The sequence below is a fragment of the Penicillium pulvis genome (assembly GCF_028828015.1).
Source record: "Penicillium pulvis strain IBT 33274 chromosome Unknown contig_7_segment1_segment0, whole genome shotgun sequence".
In the NCBI taxonomy this organism is placed as follows: Eukaryota; Fungi; Ascomycota; class Eurotiomycetes; order Eurotiales; family Aspergillaceae; genus Penicillium; species Penicillium pulvis.
The window spans coordinates 1,346,342-1,366,835 of record NW_026643079.1 but is presented as its reverse complement, the minus strand read 5'-3'; the positions used below and the strand labels follow the sequence as shown (position 1 = coordinate 1,366,835).

Here is a 20,494-nt window from a genome sequence, read left to right as displayed (position 1 = left end):
AGAGGGGGGGGGGCGCAGGGTCCATATTTCGTGATGCAACTGTTTTGGCCCCATTCATCCTGCAGAAATCCCGAGATAGGACGCTCATTCCTACTGTATGTAGCAAGGGCGCCCGTACGGACGGGTTTGGCCCCATACATTAGTGCTACTTAAACTTCTTGCTTACCTTCCGTATGTAGTATGGCCATACTAATGAATCTAACTCAGATCTTGATTGGTGGTTCTCCACTTGAGCAGGGGGCTAAATTTAGGTGTTGGTGTCACTAAAGCAACGCGGGGCTAAAGATCGTCGCATGGGTGGCCCTGTCGAGGTTCAGTTTCTGATACGGTGTGCAGAATGCAGATCGCAAACCATGTACGGATGCATAGTTCACATGGGGGCCAAAAATGATGCAGTACAGAACAGGACCCACATTCAAGGTCTCGTATGTATCAAGTTTTCAATGCCGTATCATTACGTGTTATGGAACCTTGTCCTTTTTCTAACTTAATCTTTTTGCTCGCCCCACCATCATTTCGTTATCTGCCACTATGAACATTTTGCTTCCCGGTTTTAAGCTTACTACTCCACCAGGATTGCAAGTGGAGAGACTCACGGACATTGATACATAGACGGTCAAATCGCCCCATTGAGTGACAGCTCACGAATCCTTCCACGTAGGTGGCTGACCGGCGCTTCCTGGTCTCCAAGTTTAGATCCTTCCAATTAAACCTTAAAGACCAGCCTTTGCTTACTTCAATCATCAGGAGTCGAAGGCATGTTGTACCGCCCCCAATTGATTTGCTATCTTGTGAGCGGGGATCTTCATTCAATTCGTCACAACGAGCTGCAGTCCTTCACTGTCGATCGTACCTGGCAGTATTGTCGTTATAAAAGTCCGGTAACAATTGACCGTAATCAATGTCTCAAAATTACATCAAGTATGCCTTTACGCTACATATCTAATAGATTGCCTTACAAGAAATCAGAGATAAATCCAGAAATATGCTATAATACCCCTGTTCCTTCATTCTAGTGCAAGTATTCGTGAAAAGCAACAACATCATGGCTACGACCACAGAGCCCTCCACGTCGAATCGTGTCTATTCTCCATCTGGCATACTCGCTAGTCTACCTCCTGCATTAGTTCCATATGCCGAATTGATCAGACTTTCGAAACCCACTGGAGTACTCAACATTACTTTGCCATACATTTTTGGTGCACTGTATAGCGCTTTGGCACAACCCGTCGATGTATCATTTCTCTTGCAACGTATCACTCAGCTACTAGTTGCTGGATTTATACTTCGTGGTTTGGGCTGCAGTTGGAACGATATCATCGACCGTAACATCGACCGACAGGTTGCGCGAACTCGCCATCGACCTATGGCGCGGGAAGCTATCAGCGTTCAAGCTGCATTGCTGTTTACAGTGGGCCAATATATTGTCTGGTTATCGATGGTATCTGTCCTTGTACCCAATCACTGGGGATACACGATTCCACTTACTGGGATGGTCATCTTCTACCCATTCGCGAAGCGCGTTACCTACCATGCACAAGTCATTCTCGGGATTACTTTGGCTCTGGGAGTTCCAATTGGAGCCAGTGCAATGGGCATGGATCCATTCCGAAGCACCTCAACGATGTTGTCACTTCCTATTCAGCATGATTACCAGCTAGGCATTGCATCTCTATTCGTCATCTATGTCCTTTGGAGTGTTGTTCATGATACCATTTATGCACAACAGGATATTCAAGATGACTTGAAGGCTGGTGTTTACTCCATGGCAGTCTACTACCGCAACCATCTCAAGCTTATGCTTGGGGGCGTTAGTGTCATTATGGTCCTTCTGCAGATATATGCAGGGGTGGCACTCAACGCGCACCTGGCTTATCAAGTTATTGCTTCATTTGGTTCTGCTGTGGTGGTGGCAGCGATGCTTCGTGCTGTAGACATTGAGTCTTCCGATGAATGCGAGTGGTGGTTCCGAAATGGAAGCCTCGCCTGGGGAGTTGCTGTCACTGCCGGTCTTTGTGCCGATATCATGTGTCGCGAAGTATTGGTTATTCAGCTTGTTTCCTAAACAATACAGTATAAGGTGAACATTTTTGAAATGGGAATTGTATATATTTAACGAAGAGATGTGAAATTTACGTAAAGCTTTAGGCGCGAATGGCTTCAAATGTCTATAAACGCGGCAAATAGTATGTTGAAATGGAATTAAATTTGCCCAGGTGTATATATCCTCAAATTCACTATCTTCGACAACGTAAAATTTGGAGGGGTGTTAACAGTCTGATAATACATCTAGAGAATAGACAGAAGCGGGTTCGACTTGAAGAGAATGCACAATTTACTTGACGTAAGATATAGCTAGGCGCCAAAGGACAATGGAGAAGACCTTAGAAGCCATATTCATGTTTGACATAGAGCGTAACTACACGCCCGTGTAATGAAGCTCCAAGCTAAGTATCTCACTCCTAGGTCTCAACAAGCTTGAAGATTCAAACGGAATTTGGCTTCTAAATGTTCCCAATTACATGTAAAGCCTCCATGTACCTTGTGTTCCAGGGAATTCGCCCTTTTGGAACGTCTCTAGGGCCTTCTGAGCTTCTTTGAAGGCATCGTAGCTAAACATCCATTCCTGGAGCACGGGATCTGCTAGGAAATTGGGGTAACCATCAAAAGGCGCCTGCTCCCGTAGTTGACGGTCTCGTTCCTGCTGCTTCGGCCCGTCTGCCATGGAATATATATCCCGGACCTGTTTAACACGTCTATGCATTTCTGTGACCCGTGGTCTTCGCATTGTCTCGTAGATCGTGAGCAGATCTGGAATTTGCCTCTTGTCTTTGATTGATGAGAATAAAACACCGATGGTGGCTGCGTCTTCAAAAGCCATCGCTGCACCTTGCCCACTATGGTTTGAAATACTGATTAGTCCTCGTGATAGATGAAAAGGAAGTGGTCCCGGAATCTTACGTGTAAGGAAGCATCGCATGAGCTGCGTCTCCAATCAGTGAGACATTGCCCGTCTCATTCGTCCACTTGCTCGGCATGTCAGTATGTAGAAGCGTCCAGCGCGCATATATGGTACTCGAGCGTAATAGGCGATGGAAAAGAGGGTCCCAGCCTGGGAACTCAAGTAAAGCCTCCTCCTGGCTGATTGGTTTCGGGGCAAATTGTACCGCAGCATCTGGAGCATGAGCCCCGGTAGTCACGACATTGAACAGCCCGTCTCGCTTGAGACTATAGGTGAGGGCGTTGCTCTCGGGCCCCACCCAGAAATTAAGGTCATTGACAAACTCCCGTAGCTCATCGTTTTCTTGGAGGATCTGAATTGGGACAGTGGCACGGAGTACATGATCGCCACTATCTTTCCAAGGCATTTCGTGCCCTAGCAAGCTTCCTCGACAGCGAGATCGTTCTCCGTCTGCTGCAAATACTAGATCTGCGGAGAAGCTTTGCTGCCCATTAGCGGTCTGTACCAGAGGGCTCTGCTGACTGCTGGTGTCTGTCTCAATCCCCGTTACTTCCACCCCAAGGCGAATGTCGACTCCCACGCGCTCAGCCTCTTTAGCGAGTAAGTGATGCAGGTCAACGCGGTGGGTAAGAAGATAAGGAGTTCCATATCGTTCAACCAATTTCTTGCCCATATCGAGGGTTGACAAAGGCTTCATTTCACGGTATGATCGCATCACCCCAACATTCGGAGCGATTGACAGTTTCTCTAGCTCATCCAGAAGACCCCACCCCTTGAAAACTTTGGCTGAGTTGGGTGGAATTTGAATCCCTGCACCAATCTTGGGTAGCCGAAAACTGAATTAACGTGAAATTCTTCGTTCTGGATGGGTTGCAAGCATACCTGTCCCAGTGCTGGCGATTTCTCTAGCACAGTAACTTGGTGGCCGGCGCGCTGCAAGCCAATGGCTGTAGCCAGGCCAGCCAGCCCTCCTCCCACAATAATAACAGAAATCGAGATACTCATAATGATGGATGAGGAAATGACAATTCTCGGAAACAAGTCGACTACTGTCAACATTAGTCGCGCACTACTTAACTATTTCACAGGATACGCTGACAACATACGTTTCCACATGTAGCTATGATCGTCGCACATTTCAGAGTGGACCCCAATCCAGTATCTGTTGTAATGATACTTGGGGGCTGAAATAGTAACGTACCATAAACATTACAGTTACTTACTAGCGCCGGGCCCTTGTTTCTCTTGTTTCTCTTGTTACTTGGCATGCAACATGAGTACCCACGTACCGGCACGACCGAATCGCATTACATTTATTAATATTCCAGCCATCTAGCATGATGTGACTTATTGATCCTTTGACCTGTGCATGTGCAAATTGAACTTAAATCCCAACCACGGATCCTCGACTTCGACATAGCTTGGATGAAGAAAGGTCTCCTCCCTTTCTGCTCTACATCATGATATCAAGCTTCCTAAATTTGTCACTGGCAGCGGGCCTTGGTCTTATCTCCCATCGGTTCTACTTTATCCATGGAGAACATGATCGCTATGCCGATAGCATTGCCCGCGTGGCTGTTCTCACATTCGGCCTCATCACTTTCTATGAGTGGCACATCGAGGCATCTCTCAGTAAAGCCGTGATCCAAGCTATCAGTATTGCAGCTGCATACTGCGGTGCTTTATTTACAAGCATGTTCTTCTACCGGATTGTACAGTCGCCTTTGACTCATCTGCCTGGTCCGTTCTGGGCAAAAGTGACCAAGCTCTACCATGTCGGGCATATTCTTCGTGCCGATAATTATCGCTATACGAATAAGTTGTTTCACCAATATGGCGATGTCATTCGAACTGGTGCGTCTTCTAAAACATCTCACCCTTGGTTTAATTATTCCTGACAGCTCTAGGTCCGAATGAGGTGACTCTATTCACCCCGGAGGCATTCAACCAGGTTTATGGCCCAGATTCACGGTGTATTCGTGGAGTATATTATGACATGATGCTACCACTTGTCTCGCTCGTAACAACACGACACAAGCACATTCATACCCATAAACGCAAGTTATGGGATCAAGGATTCAGTATCAAGGGTAAGCTTGAAATATCTAACGCAGTTGAATTTCACGTCATTGGACCCTAATCTGATTCCTCGATAGCGCTGGAGGCCTTGGAGCCCAAGGTCTACGAATATGCCGATGAGCTAGTCCACCAATTACGCCAACGCCTTAAGACTCCAGTTGAAATTGGTCGCTGGTTTGAGTACTTTACATTCGACCTCATGGGACTCGTTGGGTTCAACTACAAGTTCAACTTGCTACAAACACAAAAACACATCGCGCTTGATATGTACAACGCTGGACACCCAGTCCTTGGAGTTGTGACGCCTGCGCCCTGGATTTACCATTTAACTGCTGCGATTCCATATGGGCAAGAAGGATACCATATGTTTGCTCGGTGGGCTGAAGGTGGCCTCCGTGAGAAGTTGAAGGTAATCAAAGCCCGGCCTTTCGGAAAATGGCAACATGCTAATCTACTGCTTTTTTGCCTCAATAGGAACCGTCCGGTCAACGAGATGTAAGTTCTCCTTCCTTTCACTATTTACTCATAACTTGTGACTAATTCTAAACAAAACAGGTGCTCAACTACGTAATCGAAGATGCACGCCAACGAGGTCCGGTTGAGCAAAGCTGGAAGCACATCCTAGGCGATTACATTCTCTTCATCACAGCTGGAAGGTAAACCAAATTTCACCTTCTCACTATTATGCAACAGAACTAATGCTATTCAGTGACCCACAACGACAAGTTCTAACAAACGCATTATACTATTTGATCCGCTACCCAGAGCATCTATCTCAAGTTCGTTCTGAACTCGAAAGTCTGGAAGATATCCGCAACTACAAGTCCCTTCAATACCTCACCCACTTCAACGCAATCATAAAGGAGACATTGCGACTCAACCCCCCAGTCCCCTGTGGTGGTCTCCGTATAACACCCCCAGAGGGTCTAACAATCAACGAGGTCTTCATACCCGGCAATACCACAGTACTAGTGCCGCATTACACACTGTTCAGACGCGAGGACTGTTTCGTCAGCGCCACGGAATTTATACCTGAACGATTCAGTACCAAGCCTGAGCTTATTCTTGATAAGAAGGCTTGGCAACCTTGGAGCTTAGGTGAGCCTCTTCCACCGGACTTGATATAGCTTGAAGTTTACTCACAAGCATATAGGAGAATATCAGTGTGTAGGGAAGAATCTTGGCCTTATGGAGATTAGAGTGGCTTTGGCGCTCCTTGTGACGCAATTTGATTGGGAATTTGCTCCGGGTGAAGATGGCCAACAGATGTTTGATGGCTTGTTGGATTTCTTCACTACTGTTCCGGGGCCCTTAAATGTGGTGATTAAAGAGAGGGATATTGCGCCAACGGAGTAGCTAGCTTCTGGCTTTGGAATCTTCTAATCTTCACATGTAGGAGCTTGATACAAAGGTTAAAGAAAATTGCTCCTGGTCGTAAGATAAATAAACACCCTCTGTTCCCTTTTTGCAGCTTCTTACTCCACTGTGAGTTCCGAGTAGGCCGCAGTTGGAAAGCAATTGAATTGAGGGCTATTTTAAACTTGCAGAGAGAATCGATGAATATCAACACCAAGGTTCATGGGTGAAAAGAAAATCATATACAATTTCTATAGAAACTGTCAAGGACCAACGATAAGTCGCCAATAGCCAAGCTTTGAAAGAAAAGAAAAAGAGATCGCAGTAGATGCAAGGAGTATCAAGTCTAAGCGAAGAAACCCGTAAAAGAATGCATAATATAAACCCACAGTACCCATTCCACCTCCAGGACCAGGAGAAATTGGCCAGCAATTCTGAATCATAACATGCGCGTTATCGCGCACCAATAGCAAATAGTGATTACCCAAAGACGAACGAAACCTTCTATATCCTGGGCAAACACCCGGTAGGACAACATGCCAACAAATTCGAGAAATTGCTTGATTTCTTCATAAATGTAAGGTCACATGATCTATGCAATACGGTTGCCTGCTTTCTTGCGCATGTTGTTGTGGATCTGTCTCTCGCGCCAGATACTCCATAGACAAACTACAATACCGCAGAGCCCGGAGAAGAATGTCATGTAGTAGGCGGAGCGGTAGCAGACGAGGCCATCGGGACATTCGCTGTCGCCCTCGTGGCCGACAACGGAGTGGCGGTCGTACACTGTGCCGTAGACGAGGTTGAAAACGTTGCCGCTAAGAACTGGAGCCAGAGTCATGGCTCCCCAGTTCTGGGAGAGGCCGCCGATACCAAAGGTGTGAGCGGTAAGAGAGGGGAAGACACCGAACAAGAAACCGTAGGCAACACCCGTCATGGCGGAGACGACGACGAGGGTGTTCGGGTTGGAAATGGAAGCGCCGGCGAGTTGAGTTATGGTGAAGACGAGAGCGGAGATGAAAAGACACCAGAAGCGGGACATGTTGAGCTTCTTAACGAGGATATCGGAGCCAATGCCGCTAAGGAGACGGCCAGAAAAGTTACCAAAGGACAGGATAGAAACATGCATAACCTGGCGCTGCTGGATGAACTTAGATGTCGCGCTGTCGTCGTAGTATAGCCACAGAGCCTTGGCGCTGTTGCCAATGTTGTTGATGGTCATCAAGCCGATACCAGATAGAAGGGCCATGGTGAGGAATAATTGCCAGAACTCGACGTACTTGAGCATAGCCAGGCCACGGATATCGGGGTGGTGAGCTTCCACGGCGATATCGGCCAAGTAGTCATCGTCTAGTGTATCGAATGATGGCCGGCCATCAGGCTTGGATACCAACGACGAGCTCTCATCCTGATCATTGTGGTGTCCTCCAATACGGTGGCTCGAGACAACGGAATGACTGCGCGCATGCGCGGAGTTTTCGTGGTCGTAACCGGTGGAGTCGTGCATGTCCTCAGGCTGATCTTCGAAAGTGCTCGGTGGGCGCATTCTTTGCGATTCGGGGGCACCTTCATGGCGAGGGACGGAAGTATAGGGCTCGGTCTCGGCGCTGGGGAAGATTCGTAGGAATGGGATAGAGATCAAAGAGAGGATGGTGGTTCCGCACGCGAGAAGCAACAAGAAGGCACCGGTGTCATCCTTGAAAATGAGAGTCGATACATTAGACCAGAACAAAGCACTTAGTCCGAAGGCCGCCAATGGGAATGCTGTCGCAGTGCCGCGGTTCTCGCCAAAGTTGGAGGCCGCTGAAAGAAGGTTCGTTAGTATCTCTACGTAATCTGACAGGGGACCGATTCAATTTGACGTACCGACTTTGATAGCGGCGCCAAAAGCTGAGCATCCACCGGTACCAGTAAGGAAGGCGAAAAAGCACAAGAAAAACACTGGGACTGATCCTTCTCCGTGTTGATAGGCTAGTAATTGTTAGATTTGATACCCTGCTGCGGCTTGTTTCCAGTGAACCTACCCAGGTAGATCGGGTAATATCCGAGACCCAAGCACACCGAACCAATCAAAGTGATAAGTCGGGGTCCCTTTGCATCAGTCAATAAGCCCATCGGGATACCCATGGCATACATGCCCAGGTTTCCCGCCACGCCCTGCCAAGCTGTCAACACCGGGGCTCCGCTGTATAGAGAGGAGCTGTCACACGACTCACGATAAGGTTACTCTCGGTCGAAGAAAGCTTCATTCGGTGTGCGAACTGTGGTGCCCATGCGGAGTATGCATACTATATATCCCAGTCAATCGGTTAGCCATCGCGCCTTCAGCTGAGAAGCCAAGAGCCACGTACATTCGTCCCGCAGGACAGAGCTACCAGAGTGCCCGCAATCACGGATATGATCCGGGCAGTGGTATGAAGTGAGGTGCTAGCCATTTTAAGAACAGTCCGCTTTATCTCAATCGCCCAGAGACAGTCCGTCGGAGGACAATGGTAGCTAGTACGATGGGTGTGCGAGATTGGGGTCACGCGTTTATCGGAGCGCACGGTCGCTGGGGTTTGTAGTCGAGGATTGGGAAGTCGGCCAGCGAAGGAACATCGGAGCCGGGTAAGGAGTGACGAGAGGTGAAATGCAGCGCCGGAAGATCCGAGTCAAGGACAACGAACGAGGGGAACCGGGATAAGGTGAAGATTCAGGAGCGTCGTAATCGGCCTACGGGGAGGCCACGATAACGGAGAGCGGGCGCTCCACTGCTCCACCGGGCTTGACCGGTAAATCCCCGGAACGCCAAGCATTCTTCGTGCGCGTGTATTTGTATGAAATATATGTTCATTTCGAATTGTCCTAATAGAGTGCCGAAGAAGCTCGTGACAGTATACTTTTGACGATTTGATTAGTACTAAAAAAGGTGTAAGCATGGCATAAGTTACACATGAATGCATTACGTCATTACATAAGCGATAGGGATGTGGAAGTCATGCACGATTGCATACGAGTATTTCCGATTTGAATTCTACATATTCAAGGATGGCTTGTTGGTGGAAATACTCGATTACAGTAAATTATGCAAGAAGCGCAGGAATTGTGTGATTTGATCTTTGGAGTATACGAGCATACTTCGTATATGAGCTGATTAAGCGACCATGACAGCATTACTTGATATGGCTTAGCGTGTCTTGGCGTTTGGCATTTTACTGTATGACAGCTCTCTGTACTCCGTACTCCCCGCCATTTCAGGCACACGAACCACTAAGGCTATCATGCAGGCTTTGTGAAGCTCGCGATAGCCAGGGCAGGCTTACAATCTCATTTGATTGGACGATTCATCTCAATCTCCAAGTGCAGTATCGTCTGTATTCGGATTTTGGGTTGCCGCTGATGACCCCTCGGCCACGACCAAAATTGTCCCTTTGGGCCCGTTTCCGAAGATGGCTTCGTTATTTACACTCTCCACTTCGATTGCGCAGTAGCCTCATACGTCTCAGACATCACAATCGATACCCCTTGCTTACTCTGCTGTTCTGGCTCATTCCATACCCGTCCTGGTCATTCCCAATACCGGGCCCATTTTCTCTTCACGCACTTATCGAAGACAAAGAGAACAAGACTAAGATAATCGAATCTCATTTTGGTGACATACATAACCTCCGCGATATCCCTATATGGAGAATGCGTGACACGCCCTTGCGATCAGCTTATCGACTCTACGAGCTTTACGTCACTAACCACTATGCACTGATGGGATGGGAAACGGAATATTTCTTCTATCAACCGAAGTGGAGCTTAAGAGATATCCCCGATCCAAAAGATACAGATCCTCTCCGATATGCCATTATTGCCTCTATTATCGAGGAACTGCAAGAGTCAATAAACTGGAGGTTGGGTCTAGGACTACGAAGAACTGGACAGCATGTGTATCGCGAAACAGACGATGCTCCATGGCCTCCGTTCAAGCCCGAAGAGCTTCCTGCTTGGACAGCAAATGTACCAGCCATCGACAAAGACTTGCTGAAGAAGTCTGTACCATCTAGCTTTTTAGATACAGATGGAAACCTGGTTCTGGAGAAGGATGGCAAGAGTCCAAATTTCGCGAAGCGGAATGTCATTACGAATACAGGCTGGCTTTATACCATTTAAGAACGAAAGATCTGCTCGCTGTACTTCTTCCGGTATTCGAAAGCTACTAACTGCATCGTTCTGCTATCAGGCAGGACATCGAACCCGTTCCAATTCATCGTCCGAACGGACTCCTTCACCAAAGGGCCATTATCCCTCGTTCTCAAGTATTTTAAAAAGGCCAACGCATCCGCCATATCCATTTCGGCCTTTCGACCCCGACCGCCGTTATAGATTCTCCGTAGCTTGCGTTCAAGAGCCCACTCTATCGGAGCAGCTAGGATCTCCAAGTTTTCTCCTTGGAAAAGCGTGATGTTCTGTTCGAGGGCTTTCTTGAAAAGACTCTGTCGGGATGGCCGGCTCACGAAAATAGCCATGTCATTGTTCATCCATTTTCGGTTATAGCTCTGCTGGAGAGCGACCGAGACGATAGCATTATCGAGTCCTTGTCGGATCTCTTTCTCGCGCTCGAACTCTGGGTCGATCAGGAAGTCCACGTCTGCTGTGCTGTCGCGGTTCTGGAGAAATGTGACTGCTAGGAATCCGCCGGCGGCGATGAGTCGGATAGGACCGAACGCTACGAGCCATTCATCATGGCTCATTTCGGTATCCAGCGCTTTAAGTGCTTGATTCTGTTAGTCGCCAAAAGTCCGGAATACCCGGGACATGGGTCTGCATACCATCTTCGAACTCTTCCGCGTTGAGATACTCCTTCTCGCCGGACATGCTTAAGTCATGGAGTGCGTAGTTTTCTGGACATGCATTCTCGAGATCCGCAAATGCTGCCCCTGGAGTGAGATTTGCGGCGCTATTTATGCCATATGCAGTGGCAATCTTGTTGGGTCTAAGCGCCCAAGTGCTCAACCTTGGTGTGCTAGATCTGATCTTCATTGGTAGTTAAGCTTGTCAGGGTATATTTTTTCAGCCTATCAAAGAGCACGGAAAAGGCGTATCAGATCTCACGATCGCTTTGGCGAAGACTTTATGCAGGAAATTTCTTTTAGAGATTTGCTTTTGACATTAACCTTGAAAGGGTATATTGCAGTAATCAGATAGACAGCGGCGCCTGGGGCTTTCAAACCCTTGATAACCAATTTGATATTTATTCTGATCTGGAGCCCAGTTTGATCTGGAGATGAATATCGAGTAGCACAGTAGGTATCTGGAGGAAATACCATAAAGGGGAGCAGGCATTTGTGCTAGGCTTGCGCATCCTTTTCCCAGGCAGCCACTGAACTATGTTCGCGTGTGTGACTTATCAGTCTCATCTGGGGTCGTTTCAGCTTTGACGTGACCATTTTCAATGGTACCGGCCTCCTAAGGCATAGAGCGTCCTATGAATTGACGCTGGGATTCTTACTGGCAGGAAGAAAGAACCGAAGAGGCTCGATTTGCTGCAAATGCGAACCAACCGACTTGTGACTCTATTGCATGCATATAGGCTATCATCTGGAGGCTAAACAAGGACCTATCAGATTTTGCCACGCTGAACCCTGTCACCGAGCCGGATATTCGGGATGTTGGATTCGCGTAAGCACCCTTGTCAGGTGGCGGCACCTCGGCGGTAAGCATCGGAGCCCATGCGATTATGGGTAATAACATACCGGTTGACGGCCTGGGCCCTTGGGCTTGAGACCAATCAATAGCTTGATCCGACCCGCAGCGATCATGTCTATGAGTACCTAGTAAAATCGGGTTTGTTTAATAACCCACTGGATCTCGATCCGAGATCACTGTGTACATGACTCCCCCGCATATCAGGCTTTGCCTCGGAAGAAAGGCTTATTGGTTGGTCTTGCTAATGAGGCGCATCATGGACAAGATCTAGATGGGCCTGTGCTGTTGAAAGAAAATGAAGCCACCTTGGGTGGAGAGGTGCCTCGAACCGTGATATTATCACCCAAACCTGATGGTATGATAGCGGGCCTGAAACAGATTCGCTGAAGCTCGCAAATGATACTGAATAATTAGCTGTCAGATAAAGAGTCTTTTGAGAGGTTGAGTCTCACTTACAATTAAGAAGCCTCGGAAGAGTCCACATCCGGGCGAACTGTTCAAGATGTAGACGCAGAATGGTCTGATTTTGTTGAATCTTCGACTGAAGAATGGGCCGAGCCACTGCAGTCGACTTCTTATGGAGATCAAGGAAGATCAGTGCTGTGAAAGGGATAAACGAAATCGCTGGATCCACTTTCATGCAGAACAGTGAGTTCCACTGCTCCATCACTGAAGCAATATCCTGGCAGACCTCAAGGACCTGTTGCCAGGTTAATAATGGCTCTTCTCTATTTGCTTGACCACAGCACAGAATTGCGAGGAGTAATCGTGCCATCATGAAATGGAGAACGGTAACCAGTCTTGCGTGGTGGTCATCATGAGACTCGTCTGCAAATGCATTGCGCGCCGGATTGAACCAGCCAGGTGGTAAGGATAAAGAAAGCGTCGAAAGCTGGCGTTGAGCATCTGCAAGTGACTCAGTCATGTCCTCTTTCGGTCGTGAAAAATGCATTCGGACAGCTGTCGCTGTCTGTCGCATAGCAGCGATAGATATGATATGGACATTCTTTAAAAACGTCTTTGGGCTCAAGGCAAATACTGGAAGCAACCTCCAAAGATCTGCATAATCCGATGGCAAATAAACTTCTTGAGGGCTAGCCTCACCACTTGCAGACTGATCAAAGTGGTCAAGGATAAAAGAGGTATTGACAAATTGATGGTCAATCAAGTTTGGAGTACCCGATGAAAGATTGGAATAGGAGTCCAGGCGGTATATACACCACCACACAGATCGCCATTCTTGAACCTCGTCGTTGCTTAATGAGGCCCAGTCAGGATAGAGTGCGCGCAGGCTTTCGAGTCGATCTAGTCCTGTACGATAAGCCATGCGTGTGATTTGTCCGATGCGCATCCAGGATTGGTGTCCTGGAAACTGATGGAAATCATAGAACGCTAGAAGACAAGCTTTGCGAAACTGATCAAGAGACGGTGTTGTCCCGATAATGTCATCCTCGAGTAAGCTGGAGCTCAATAGCCGGTCGATACGGGCATCTAGATTTTCTTCGTCCGCGAGGGAATTGAGACCCATTAGCTTCGCGGTGATTGCTTTTATCGTAGAGATAAGGTCAGGGTCACATCGAACTTGTTGATAATCATGGATAAATTTCTCTTTGGAGAAGATGGGATTTAAATCCTGGACAACGTCGAAGTACTTCTCGATGCTATTGTGAAGTGTTAGCTGGAATAAAGCCACCGATGGAAGGGGAAAGCGACCATACAGAGATATAGTCGACAAGTGAGGGATACTAATTGACTCTTTATGAGATCCAGGTGACGGCAAACTTGATGACTGTTGCGTAATATTTTGCCTGACCGGAGATATTGGATCTGTATGGTACCAGTCAATGATTAGTTTGACGTTGACAGGTCGGCTGCTAGAAGTTTTGAATGAGAGGGATGTTTACTAGATCTTTGCCGTCTCGATGAGGAAATTTTGTAGCGCGAGCCACGTGAAGGGCCCGGCTTACGTCGCGTAGACAAGTAAGTGCATGTTTCACCTCGGTCGAAGCACCGGCTGCAGATGGGCTGCCCCTGGTCACCTGAAAAGACATTGCTTAATAAGTTGCCATCACAATAGGATTTGTGGGGCCTTCATCGTACATTTCACTTTCTTCCTTAAAATCATGTCAGACCAAGCATATTTTTGGGGTCAAGGCGCATGTAGGTACCGTATACAGTTATCGCATACTCTCTTGCAGTTTGGGTTGTCATTTCCGTCTGTGACCGACCCATGCAAATGCGGAGATACTAGGCCTGGACCATGGCCTCCAATACCCTGCATTTTGATTGGCGAGAGCTTTTCCATTGACGGGCTGGAGATTGTAAAGACGGGGGTATGTTGAAATCCCGCCACTGGAGAAACACGAAGTCGAAGATCCGCCGCGAAAGTCCCTCCGGCGCTATGCCCAATTGGCATTAGCGCGTGTCGATCTACCTCGGTGCTTGGCATCACATATTTGAAGTAGAACGTCGGCACATTTTACGCAATGCCAACAACTTGAGTTCAATTTCGATTTTGAACCTATTAATCAAACAAAATGGTCTCCTTCCTTCATCTTGTGCGCTTCGAGTGTTCTGAGGATGGCACAGCCTACTACGCAGACCTGGGACCCAATGCCGATGGTCCGCCAATTCGAGGAACGCAGCTAGGTGCATTCAAGACTTTTCAAGACCTTGCAAACAAAAGTGGCGAAAAAGAAGTGACTGTCTCTCGCGTAAGCCATTGATATGTCAATTGGATCTACAAAATGAAGACCATGCTTATCATGCGCACAGTTGCTGGCGCCACTTCCTCAGGACAATATACCGATATACTGTGTAGGCCTGAACTACAGAAGCCATGCAAAAGAGGCCCAGGTTAGCGAAGCTTTCGATGAATATCTCTACATAGGCCTCAAGCTCTGACAAATTTTCACAGCTTACGATCCCATCGTACCCCCCTCTTTGGACAAAGCCGGCAGCATCCCTTGCGCACCCGAATGAAGATATCCCCGTCAATGATTTCTGTGCTAAAAGCCTCCTAGACTATGAGGTATGAATGCCATCGCTACATGCTCAAAACTAAATGCTAATATGACCTTGTGACAAGGGTGAGCTGGTATTTGTGACCTCCGCCGAGTGTCGCGACATATCGCCCAAAGAAGCAGAGGACCACATTCTAGGCTACACAGTGGGAAATGATCTATCCTGTCGTATCTTCCAGCTTCCTCAGAATTCCGGAGGACAATTCTTTTTCGCCAAGGCATTCGACCGTTTTGCCCCAATTGGACCCACTCTGATTAGCCCAAAGCTGTTCAAGAGCGGTGATTTCAATCTTGTCACCAAAGTCAATGGGGAGGTGCGACAGAAAGCCGATTTCCAGAAGGATATGATTTTCTCCCCAGGGAGAATACTCAGTCATATGAGCCAAGGTTGGTTGACGCGCACGGAACATTGTGGCCACGATGGGACCAAGCTAATTCTTACAGGCACTACTATCCCAGCCGGAACGGCAGTGATGACAGGCACTCCGCAGGGAGTGGGTGCTTTTCTTACGCCGAAATCATTTCTGCAGGATGGCGATGTTGTCGAGATTGAGATGGGAAAGGTCGGAACCTTGAGGAACAAGATTTATTTTGAGTAAGCTAGTCGTGCAACGGCAATGTACGGTTCTCGTTGCTGATAGTTATCGAGGGTGTCTTTCTTAACTCGATGTGTTGTATGGGTACAGTGGCTTGCAATTCAAATTGTTACTCGGTGGAAATAGTATATGTAGTGATAGTGGAGGTAGTGAACCATGATAATTCATTCGTATTATTTAACTGAATAATGTACCAAGTTAGGGTAGAAATTTGCGGTTGAAAGTGAGTCATTTGCAAATAAGCGGTTGCCAAGGGTCAGTTTTAGACCGAGGCAATTATTCGGTCAACGAAAGAATAAAGCAAATTGTCTCCGCTTGAGATCTCGGATGTTCGCCAGTCCAAGCCATCTGTCAAATTATTGTGGCAAATAGAGCTGGGGACGTACGGGGGCTTAGTAGCCCTTTAGGTTACTCCGAAAGTTCCTCCGAAAAGCCTCAACGCTCTCTACGTCTAGACTAATGTATAACATCATAGGTGTATACTCGGCAACATGTGATGGTTGAGGCTCTATTTAAATGCTCATAGTTCCCTCTCATTGCTACTTGATTCGGTCGAAATGTCAGTATTGAAACTGGTCTTCACGTTTCTTTCCTATCTCCCAAGATCCGTGCGCGAGCGTATGGTCCCCGATATGCGGATCCCTCCTATTTCCAACAATCCTGAAAAGGTCCAGCTGGACCGCCTAGGTCATGTTTATTTTGAACACCCAGACCTGGATAAATTCAGCGAGTTCGCCGAAGACTTCGGATTCATTGAAGACAAGAGAACCAGGGACCGGGTATACTATCGCGGCTATGGCAAAGATCCATATGTATATGTCGCATCAAGAAGCAAAGACGACAAGCCAAGATTCCGTGGTCCCGCGTTTGTTGCTCGCTCGCAAGAAGAATTCGAGAAAGCTGCCCAGTTAGCCGGCGCCACGCTCAGTGATTTGAAAGACGCCCCAGGCGGAGGCAAAATGGTCACTTTCAACCGGCCCGATAGCACCTTTTTTCATGTGGTATATGGTCAAGAGGAACGGCTGGTCGATAGCCAAGAACCAAGTGCCACGCAGGAGCAGCAAGGGCCATTTAACAAGCCTTTCGACAAACCGAGACTAGGTTCGTTCTCGTATCTCCCAGGTTTCCATTTCTTTCCTTCTAATGCCAGTTACAGGTCAATTCCAACGCCATCACGCAGGACCAGCTCTTGTGCACAAGATAGGACACCTGGGCTATGTCGTGCCAGACTTCGATCGCGAACTCGCATGGTATACTGAGAACTTCAACTTCGTTCCTTCCGATATTCTGCACCACTGGGATTTCTCAAATGTAGATGTTCTGACATTCATGCACCTTGACCTGGGGAAGGACTTTTCCGACCACCATTGCTTCTTCATGCAGCGTGCTGAACCTCACGTGAAAAAGACGTTTGTGCACCACACTTCTTATGAGGTGGCTGATTATGATACGCAGCAGATTGGGCATGGATGGTTGGCGAAGAGAGGTTGGAAGAGTGTTTGGGGTGTTGGGCGTCATGTGCTTGGAAGTCAGATATTTGATTACTGGGCTGATCCTAGTGGGTTCAAGATTGAGCATTATACTGATGGTGACGTTGTGAATGAGGATATCCCTATGAAGAGGGAAGTTGTTGGTACTTTTTCGGTTTGGGGGCCTGAGGTACCTAAGAACTTTGGAGAGAAGGAGTATAAGTGAAGGATTCAATCATCGCTTAAAAGCGTTCTGTATTTGGTCTTGCCATGAAATTAAGTTGATATTGAAGATTTATTTCTCAAATCTGCCCTCGCCTACTTATAGTATCAATTTCTCATACTCGCATCCAAAATCGCATCCTCTAGCTGCATTTTCACAGTCACACATGGCAGGGCTCACGGAGCTGCTGTTTGCATGCATCATTCTGTTAAACCATGCCTCTAAGTTTAATTAGAAATATTCTTGAAAAGCTCAACTTTTTGGCTTGCTTACTTTGATCGTTATCGGGCCATACTGTAGGACTAGGCGAATCCAGTAAATGCATCGGGGTAAATTGGTCGATCCATTGATGGAACGACATTCCAGCAGTTTCAGCATCAAAGATAGCATTTTCACTGGGCTTGATTAAGCCATCCGTCCTTTGGATAGAGATCTGACGGGTACCGTCTGCGACCTTTGCTATGGAGAACCTCTGTAGCGATAGGTTTTCACCGAAAAAGTTCCAAATAGACTTCCAAAGAGCATCTTCATGATCTGTAGGGGGTATGTAAAGGGCCGAAGGGGTGTAATCTTGTCTGGGTAGTACTTGCCTAGCTGGTTGGGCATAATATGGAGTTGAGACTGAAGTGTTTGCTATTGGGGTTGGAGTGAAGGCTGTTGAGGTCGGACTATAGGGCGAAGTTGGGTTATAGGCGGAGGATGTTGGAGTGTAGGTAGAGGATGTTGGAATATAGGCTGTTGAGGTTGAGGTCGTAGAAGGCGGAATTGAAGAATGCAAAAGCCATTTTGGGGTTGGCGAATACCAAAGTGATGAATGGTCCGGCAATGATAATGGCGAGATGCCTTCCATGATTACCTCAAATAGTGTGAAAAAAGTGAGGGTTTTCTTGGCTTTCATAAGAAATGATTTTAAATCCTCGGAATTGATCCAAGTCTTATGCAGATGGAGCTCTTTCAGGCTATCAAATTGGATTTTGCTAGAAAGCTCTCCAAAGAAATAGTCTTGCGAGATAGTCAGCCTTTCTAGGCGGGCAGCAACATGGATAAGCATGGTGACCCAAGTCGGTGTATTCGTATCCATAATATGAACTGGTTTTGTGGTTCGGAAAGCTGTGCAAACATGGAGGTCCTCTAAATCATCCAAAGCGGATAGAACAGAGCTATATTGTTCTTCTGCGAGAAGTATTTCTGGGCCAATATTACCACAATAATCAGGATTACAAGTCTGTAACTTCCTGATCCTACAATTGGACCCGTTTAGTGCTTGTAAGAGCCTCGAAGCGGCTAGAGAATTAACCTTGCCCATTACACTTCCGCTACCATGAAGCGGCTGGAGGTTCTTACTCCCGAATCGGAAGTCGATTTGATTGATAAGGCGGCGCCAGCCAAGAAATCGAACTTTTTCTTGTCGTGGGTCGAGTAAGAAGCTTGTCGAATAATGTGCAAGTCCGATCGTGTCAAGGTTATCGAATTTTCCTAAGCACCCACGCAGGCGCGTGCTAAAAGTCTCCGACTCTAGAAGGCTTGAATTGTCCGCAACTAAGGCTTTGTATGTTGAAAACCGAGCCTTAAGTTCCTCGCCAGATACCGACTGACAACTTTTCGATGACACGGCAAATTCGGAAATAGCATGTTCGTCTGCCGCATGGGAGCCATCAAACACGGAGGGAATCATCCACAACTCGTGAACTCGTTCCCGAATACCATCTATTCTGGCGAGGGCTTCCAATTCCCCAAGGCTATCGCTTGTCACGATGAAGTGAATTCTTTCAAAGAAGCAAGCAGTGAATTCCGCGAATGATGATTTGTACAAGGTGCGACATGATAATCTGAGTTCTTGCCACTCAGAGGGCTGTAGATGGCTACAGACCTTAGACAACAACTCGACTGGCAGGTCCGTGATGGACATTTTTGCCTCGGGGCAAAGAGTTACAGCGAAGCGCTCAGCTGGGGGTTGAGGATTGTATAAGATCCGAGGGTTCAGGGTTGAAGACTGCTCGCTAAAAGAGAGAAGAGTTGGATGAGAGAATGTTGGGAATTTTAAGACCCCGAATTGATGCGGTAAATACGCCCCCACTCCTACTCCCTAATGGACCGCGGATCCACCCACCTCGATGAAATGTGAATCTTGAATTGCGCCATGCATGTTCAAGCTAGGTCAAAAAATTCCCTTGATTTAGCGCTGAATAGCATACGCGGTGTTTGGTGGCCAAGAGTAAATATCATCTCGCGTGTACGGAGTAAATGGTTGGACCCAGGATCTATCGACGACTTCATTGGAGGGCCAATTGCGAATATTCGGGTACGGTGGACTCAATCCCTTCCCTTCACATTGTGAACTAAAGCCTCATACCACCCCGGACCACCGCCTACAGCTCCAGGCCTATACTGGTCATCATCACCTGACTTTAACGCAATTGATAAGCGAGCGGTCACCCCAAAACACCATAGTAGATGTGAATTATAACTTGATTTCTTACCAATACTTAGGTAAATGAATTTTTATAATGATACAATCTATCTAGTAGGTTGAATATTACGCAACACTCTGATGCCACTCTGATGCCACTGTAAGTTAGCTACTCTAGGGGTTTGTTGCACTTGAAACTGCGCACGACAAGACTAATATAGCCCGGACTCAAACCAGACCAAACTAGACCTTCGACATTCCCAGTCCATGGGTCTAAATTCTGGGACCATGACTATAGGGTAAAACAAATTTTTACCATAGGATATGCCTGACCATCCTATAATGAACCATGGGGACCCATGGCCGCCTGATTTCTGCCTGACTTTTCAAGAAAAAATATATAAAAAAAAGGTATCAGCTTTTTTTTGATCAGTTAACGAAATTATTTAGTAAGCGAGCTGCGCACCTCATCTGAAATCCAGTAATTAATAAAGCCTCTCTTCTTCGACCACCCACCATGCCATCCATCGCGTTCAAAATTTTCAGAAATTGCTTAAACAAGAGGGTCGAATTGTCCTTGCAATCCGAGCCTACTAGAAAAAAGTAGTCTGCGCTATTTGTCGAGCAGCACGCGTCTTTGACGTTCCAGAATCGACCCTTCGGGTGCGTCTTCGTGAACCACTTCTCGCGCAAAAACGCGCCT

General features: G+C 47.3%; 10 protein-coding genes across 10 annotated transcripts; 5 read left to right on the top strand and 5 right to left on the bottom strand.

Moving 5' to 3' along the window:
- Positions 1-1,045: 1,045 nt before the first annotated feature.
- Positions 1,046-2,065, top strand: N7503_008448 (4-hydroxybenzoate octaprenyltransferase; the record flags this gene model as incomplete). Its single annotated transcript, XM_057067995.1, has 1 exon — positions 1,046-2,065. The coding sequence occupies one exon, from the start codon at positions 1,046-1,048 to the stop codon at positions 2,063-2,065; it is 1,020 nt and encodes a 339-aa protein (XP_056918850.1).
- A 453-nt stretch (positions 2,066-2,518) lies between these two features.
- Positions 2,519-3,967, bottom strand: N7503_008447 (FAD binding domain-containing protein; the record flags this gene model as incomplete). Its single annotated transcript, XM_057067994.1, has 3 exons — positions 2,519-2,897; positions 2,962-3,782; positions 3,845-3,967. The coding sequence occupies 3 exons, from the start codon at positions 3,965-3,967 to the stop codon at positions 2,519-2,521; spliced, it is 1,323 nt and encodes a 440-aa protein (XP_056918849.1).
- Positions 3,968-4,422: 455 nt separating this feature from the next.
- Positions 4,423-6,397, top strand: N7503_008446 (cytochrome P450; the record flags this gene model as incomplete). The annotated part of the gene is made up of 7 exons (XM_057067993.1): positions 4,423-4,816; positions 4,870-5,052; positions 5,119-5,450; positions 5,516-5,536; positions 5,597-5,697; positions 5,751-6,139; positions 6,195-6,397. 7 exons carry the CDS (start codon positions 4,423-4,425, stop codon positions 6,395-6,397), a joined length of 1,623 nt encoding a protein of 540 aa, XP_056918848.1.
- Positions 6,398-6,989: 592 nt separating this feature from the next.
- On the bottom strand, positions 6,990-8,832 carry N7503_008445 (uncharacterized protein; the record flags this gene model as incomplete). Its single annotated transcript, XM_057067992.1, has 5 exons — positions 6,990-8,200; positions 8,264-8,368; positions 8,422-8,554; positions 8,614-8,685; positions 8,749-8,832. The coding sequence occupies 5 exons, from the start codon at positions 8,830-8,832 to the stop codon at positions 6,990-6,992; spliced, it is 1,605 nt and encodes a 534-aa protein (XP_056918847.1).
- A 1,234-nt stretch (positions 8,833-10,066) lies between these two features.
- Positions 10,067-10,534, top strand: N7503_008444 (uncharacterized protein; the record flags this gene model as incomplete). The annotated part of the gene is made up of 1 exon (XM_057067991.1): positions 10,067-10,534. The coding sequence occupies one exon, from the start codon at positions 10,067-10,069 to the stop codon at positions 10,532-10,534; it is 468 nt and encodes a 155-aa protein (XP_056918846.1).
- On the bottom strand, positions 10,531-11,239 carry N7503_008443 (uncharacterized protein; the record flags this gene model as incomplete). Its single annotated transcript, XM_057067990.1, has 2 exons — positions 10,531-11,138; positions 11,194-11,239. 2 exons carry the CDS (start codon positions 11,237-11,239, stop codon positions 10,531-10,533), a joined length of 654 nt encoding a protein of 217 aa, XP_056918845.1.
- Positions 11,240-11,749: 510 nt separating this feature from the next.
- On the bottom strand, positions 11,750-14,060 carry N7503_008442 (transcription factor domain-containing protein; the record flags this gene model as incomplete). Its single annotated transcript, XM_057067989.1, has 4 exons — positions 11,750-11,830; positions 12,118-12,185; positions 12,527-13,731; positions 14,038-14,060. 4 exons carry the CDS (start codon positions 14,058-14,060, stop codon positions 11,750-11,752), a joined length of 1,377 nt encoding a protein of 458 aa, XP_056918844.1.
- A 547-nt stretch (positions 14,061-14,607) lies between these two features.
- Positions 14,608-15,692, top strand: N7503_008441 (fumarylacetoacetate hydrolase family protein; the record flags this gene model as incomplete). Its single annotated transcript, XM_057067988.1, has 5 exons — positions 14,608-14,784; positions 14,846-14,926; positions 14,988-15,101; positions 15,159-15,480; positions 15,538-15,692. The coding sequence occupies 5 exons, from the start codon at positions 14,608-14,610 to the stop codon at positions 15,690-15,692; spliced, it is 849 nt and encodes a 282-aa protein (XP_056918843.1).
- A 554-nt stretch (positions 15,693-16,246) lies between these two features.
- On the top strand, positions 16,247-17,384 carry N7503_008440 (2,4,5-trihydroxytoluene oxygenase; the record flags this gene model as incomplete). Its single annotated transcript, XM_057067987.1, has 2 exons — positions 16,247-16,790; positions 16,846-17,384. The coding sequence occupies 2 exons, from the start codon at positions 16,247-16,249 to the stop codon at positions 17,382-17,384; spliced, it is 1,083 nt and encodes a 360-aa protein (XP_056918842.1).
- A 96-nt stretch (positions 17,385-17,480) lies between these two features.
- On the bottom strand, positions 17,481-19,290 carry N7503_008439 (uncharacterized protein; the record flags this gene model as incomplete). The annotated part of the gene is made up of 2 exons (XM_057067986.1): positions 17,481-17,602; positions 17,655-19,290. 2 exons carry the CDS (start codon positions 19,288-19,290, stop codon positions 17,481-17,483), a joined length of 1,758 nt encoding a protein of 585 aa, XP_056918841.1.
- Between the last annotated feature and the right edge of the window lie 1,204 nt (positions 19,291-20,494).